The sequence below is a fragment of the Sapajus apella genome, unplaced genomic scaffold (genome assembly GCF_009761245.1).
Source record: "Sapajus apella isolate SASKATOON/1434 unplaced genomic scaffold, GSC_monkey_1.0 scaffold51, whole genome shotgun sequence".
In the NCBI taxonomy this organism is placed as follows: Eukaryota; Metazoa; Chordata; class Mammalia; order Primates; family Cebidae; genus Sapajus; species Sapajus apella.
In genome coordinates, this window is record NW_022436991.1 from 6,690,374 (window position 1) to 6,694,480 (window position 4,107).

The 4,107-nt window shown below is 43.1% G+C and overlaps 1 protein-coding gene across 2 annotated transcripts in view; it reads left to right on the top strand.

The window, feature by feature from the left end:
• VPS35L (VPS35 endosomal protein sorting factor like) overlaps positions 1-4,107 on the top strand; it is a 142,933-nt gene that overhangs the window by 5,640 nt on the left and 133,186 nt on the right. For both annotated transcript variants that reach the window (XM_032242833.1, XM_032242832.1), the window contains exon 2: positions 3,959-4,058. Coding sequence is in view for 1 of the 2 variants with exons in the window: in XM_032242832.1 (XP_032098723.1) it covers positions 3,959-4,058 (100 nt within the window). In the remaining variant the exon portion in view is untranslated. The remainder of the gene's footprint in view (positions 1-3,958; positions 4,059-4,107) is intronic.

The window sequence follows — 4,107 nt, forward strand, 5'->3', positions numbered from 1 at the left end:
TTTTTTTTTTTTTTTTTTTAAGTAGAGATGGGGTTTCTCCATGTTGGCCAGTCTGGTCTCGACTCCCGACCTCAGGTGATCCCCCCACTTCCGTCTCCCAAAGTGTTTGATTACAGGTATGAGCCACTGCACCCAGACTGATTGGTTAGTAATTCCATTAGGGACAGAAAACACATTTGGAACTGACTTTCTGGTCATATTAAATTTTCTCTTTGTTAAATGAACCTTTTAACATTCTACTTTTCTTGACAACTGACAAATTTAAGAGTCATTTGAAGCTGGCAGGGTGGCTGACATCTATAATCCCAGCACTTTGGGAGGCCAAGGTGGGCAGTTCACTTGAGGTCAGGAGTTCGAGACCAGCCTGGCCAACATGGTGAAAGTCCATCTCTACTAAAAATGCAAAAATGAACCAGGCATGGTGACACACACCTGTAATCCAAGCCTCTCGGGAGGCTGAGGCAGGAGAATTGCTTGAATCCAGGAGGTGGAGGTTGCAGTGAGCTGAAATCATGCCACTGCACTCCATCCTGGGGAACAGAGCAAGACTTTGTGACAAAAAAAAAAAAAAAAGTGATTTGAAAAGAAGAAAAGTGTCATTTGATGTTTTAAACTCCATCTTGACTATTGGGGGTTTTGTTTTTTTAATCAAGGATTGCCTGATGGCATGCTTGATGAGATGGGAGTTTGGAAGAATATTTCATAGGTGATTTCAATTGCAGTCTTTTGGAAGATGAAGACAGTATATATTTTATAAATATGACCCCAGAGGGAGTAGGCAATATCTTGTGAAAGGGATTTTCCCCTAAAAAAATAAAAGTCGAACTGGTTAGTTATTGTCAACCACCTTTCTCCTCCTCCCCTATACTCAAAGCTGAGTTCATTTAGAAAAGATAGAAATGAAATTACATGGGAGCACAATTTGTTTGTACTGGCTTGGATTTCTGGGTTAATGGAGGATATTGGTTGGGTAAAGCTGATCAGTTGCATGGCACAATTAGGTCTGGGGTACTAGTATTTCATACAAAGGTTAATGAAGTTGGGAATCTCAATGGGAGCAGAAGGTGGGGTGGGGGGATGAATTTAAGGGACTTGGAGGCCAAGGAAAGTCCCTGTGCTCTTTGAGGTTCCTCTTTCCCAAAGTGGGTTGGGGGAGACAAGAATTGTCCCATGTGCCTAGAAAAGCTGTTTTTCTGGAATGTGGTATTTGACAAATGAGAAATGTGCATGTCTTTTGTTAAAGCAGAACTATTGGGCAGATGCAGTGGCTCATGCCTCTAATCCCAGCACTTTGGGAGGCCGAGGCGGGTGGATCACCTGAGGTCAGGAGTTCAAGACCAGCATGGTGAAACCCCATCTCTACTAAAAAATACAAAATTAGCTATATAGTCTATATAACTAGTTCCAGCTACTCGGGAGGCTGAGACAGGAGGGTGGCTTGAACCTGAGATGTGGAGGTTGCAGTGAGCTGAAATTGCACCACTGCACTCCAGCCCGGGCGACAGAGAGAGACTCTGTTTAAAAAAAAAAAAAAAAAAAAAGGAAGGGAAAGGAAAGAAAAACTATTATTCATGGCACTTGTTAAAGAAAATGAGACAGGCTTTAGGGGGCCGCTGCAGTGGGATTTTGCAATAAGGGCTAGAGATTGGCCTCCACTCCTAATGTAACAAGAAGTGGAAATTGATAGCCAAGTGGGGATAGAAGAAGAATTTGATCAGATATTGAGAGCGATTGGATATGGAGGGGGATTCTGGCTCAACCAACTTAACAGAATTCTTGCTAAAACTGGGTAGTGCAAAAGCAGACTTGGAAATCCAATAGCCAACCACTAGCTGGGGAGAGAACTCAGAGGAGCCTGCACAGAGTTAGGTCAAGGAGAGACTTTGTCACTTTCCATACTGGCTGAGATGTTCTGCTTGGAGAGTCAAGGGAGGAGATGAGAAAGGGGTCAGATAGGTTAACTTGTCTTTGACTTTGTGGACCTGACATTCCGTGACTGTGGTAGCTTTTAAAATTATATGTGGATACACACATGCGTAAAACATTTGGTTAAGTGTGTGAGTTAAAAATTTTTTTTAAACTGTAATGTATGAAATTAAATTCCCAGATCTTCATAATAGAGATTAAGAATGTAAAGAGAATCATTTTAAAACATTTTCTGCCTTCTCCCCACTCCTGTGTTCCTCTCCTTCAGATTTCTTTTTTCTTTTTAAGAGAGATGGACTTATTTTGTTGCCCGGGCTGGAGTGCAGTGGTGCGGTCATAGCTCACTGCAGCTTTGAACTCCAGTCATCCCACCTCAGCCTCCAGAGTAGCTGGGACTACAAGCATATACCACTACACTGAGCTAATTTATTTTTTTTTTAATTTTTATTTTTGTAGAGATGGGGTTTTGTCATGTTGCCCAGCCTGGTTTTGAACTCCTGGGTTCAAGCAATCCACCTGCCTTGGCCTCCCAAAGTGCTGGGATTACAGATGTGAGCCACCATGCCTGGCTGAGAATTTCTTAAAATGATACCTTATTTTCAAAGGAGCAACAATAAGACTTTTGCGGCACAAAGATGAGCAAAGGAGACACAGGAACAGTATCTTTAAAATGCTCAAAGAAGGCTGGGCAGGGTGGCTCATGTCTGTAATCCCATCACTTTGGGAGGCTGAGGCAGAAGGATCACTTGAGCCCAGCAGTTTAAGACCAGCCTGGGCAACATAGGAAGACGCCATCTCTCAAAAAAACTTAAAAAAAGAGTAAAAAGAAAAATTCTTTTGGTTTCTATACATTTTACCATAAAGGCTCTAAGTGTGTTTTGTCTGTTTGCCTTTGTACTTGTCCTACTTGGGCCATGGATGTTTCTTGAGTCTGTAGCTTGATGTCTTTCTTTGGTTTTGGAAAACTTTCACCTATAATCTTTTTAGAGACTGTTCTTGCACATTCTCTCTCTCTTCCTCTTTGGGATTCCAATTATATGTGTGTTAGCCTTCTCTTCTCATCCCTCGTGTCTTTGAAATTGTCTGTCTGCCTGTGCTTTTCTGCCCCATGCTTCAGTCTCCCCCTTTATTTTCCAGCTCACGAATCCTTTATCTTGTTGAACCTTCATGAAACCAGTGAAAACATCGTGAGCTCTTCATTTTCTTTCTGTTTGGCTTTCTCTTGCCCTATGCAGCTCAATGGGTGAATACCTTGAGGGGAAATCTGGGCTGGATTTCTGTCTTCCCTGTGCTCTCTCCTCTTCCTCCTGGCTGTCTTGATAGCCCTGGACTCCTGTTGATCTGTGCAGCTCTGTGAGGTTTCCTTAGAGCCCTTTCAGCTGCTCTGCTGCCTCACAGCTGCCCTCTGCTTGGTGTCAGCGTCTTGTCCCATGCTGAGGAATTCATAAATGCCCTGAGCAGGAAAGCTGGGCAAGGAGTTTTAGAGTCACCGTAGTGAGTTTTCCTGTCTTCTGGTGTGTGGCATGACAAGTCCAGTATGCTGGCAGCTCTTTATACCTTCAAACAGATTTTTAAAAAATGTGTTTGCTTTTTTGTTTGCCATGGAGTCTCACTCTATGGCCCAGGTTGGAGCGCAGTGGGGCCATCTCAGTTCACCGCAACCTCCACCTCCCAGGTTCAAGCAGTTCTCCTGCATCAGCCTCCCAAATAGCTGGGTTTACAGGCATGCACCACCATGCCCAGCTAATTTTTATATTTTTAGTAGAGATAGGGTTTTACTGTGTTGGCCAGGCTGGTCTCAGATTTCTGACCTCAAGTGATCTGCCTGCCTAGGCCTCCCAAAGTGTTGGGATTATGGGTATGATCCACTGTGCCTGGCCAAAAAGTTTGTTTTTAAATGTAGTTTCTTTTTGACCTTGGTCAGAATATTGCGCTGCTCTGAACTACCACATCATTGAGAAAGCCTCACCAGAAGTTTTTAGCAGTTTAAGTGTCCCCATCCACTAATTGGCTCTGTTTTGCTGTTGACCAGGCACTCCAGGAACAGGAACTACAAAGCTGAGTTCGCATCATGTCGACTGGAGGCAGTACCATTGGAGTTTGGGGACTATCATCCTCTGAAACCCATAACTGTAAGTTTTGTTAAATGTCTTTCTTTTTTTTTTTTTTTTTTTTTTTTTG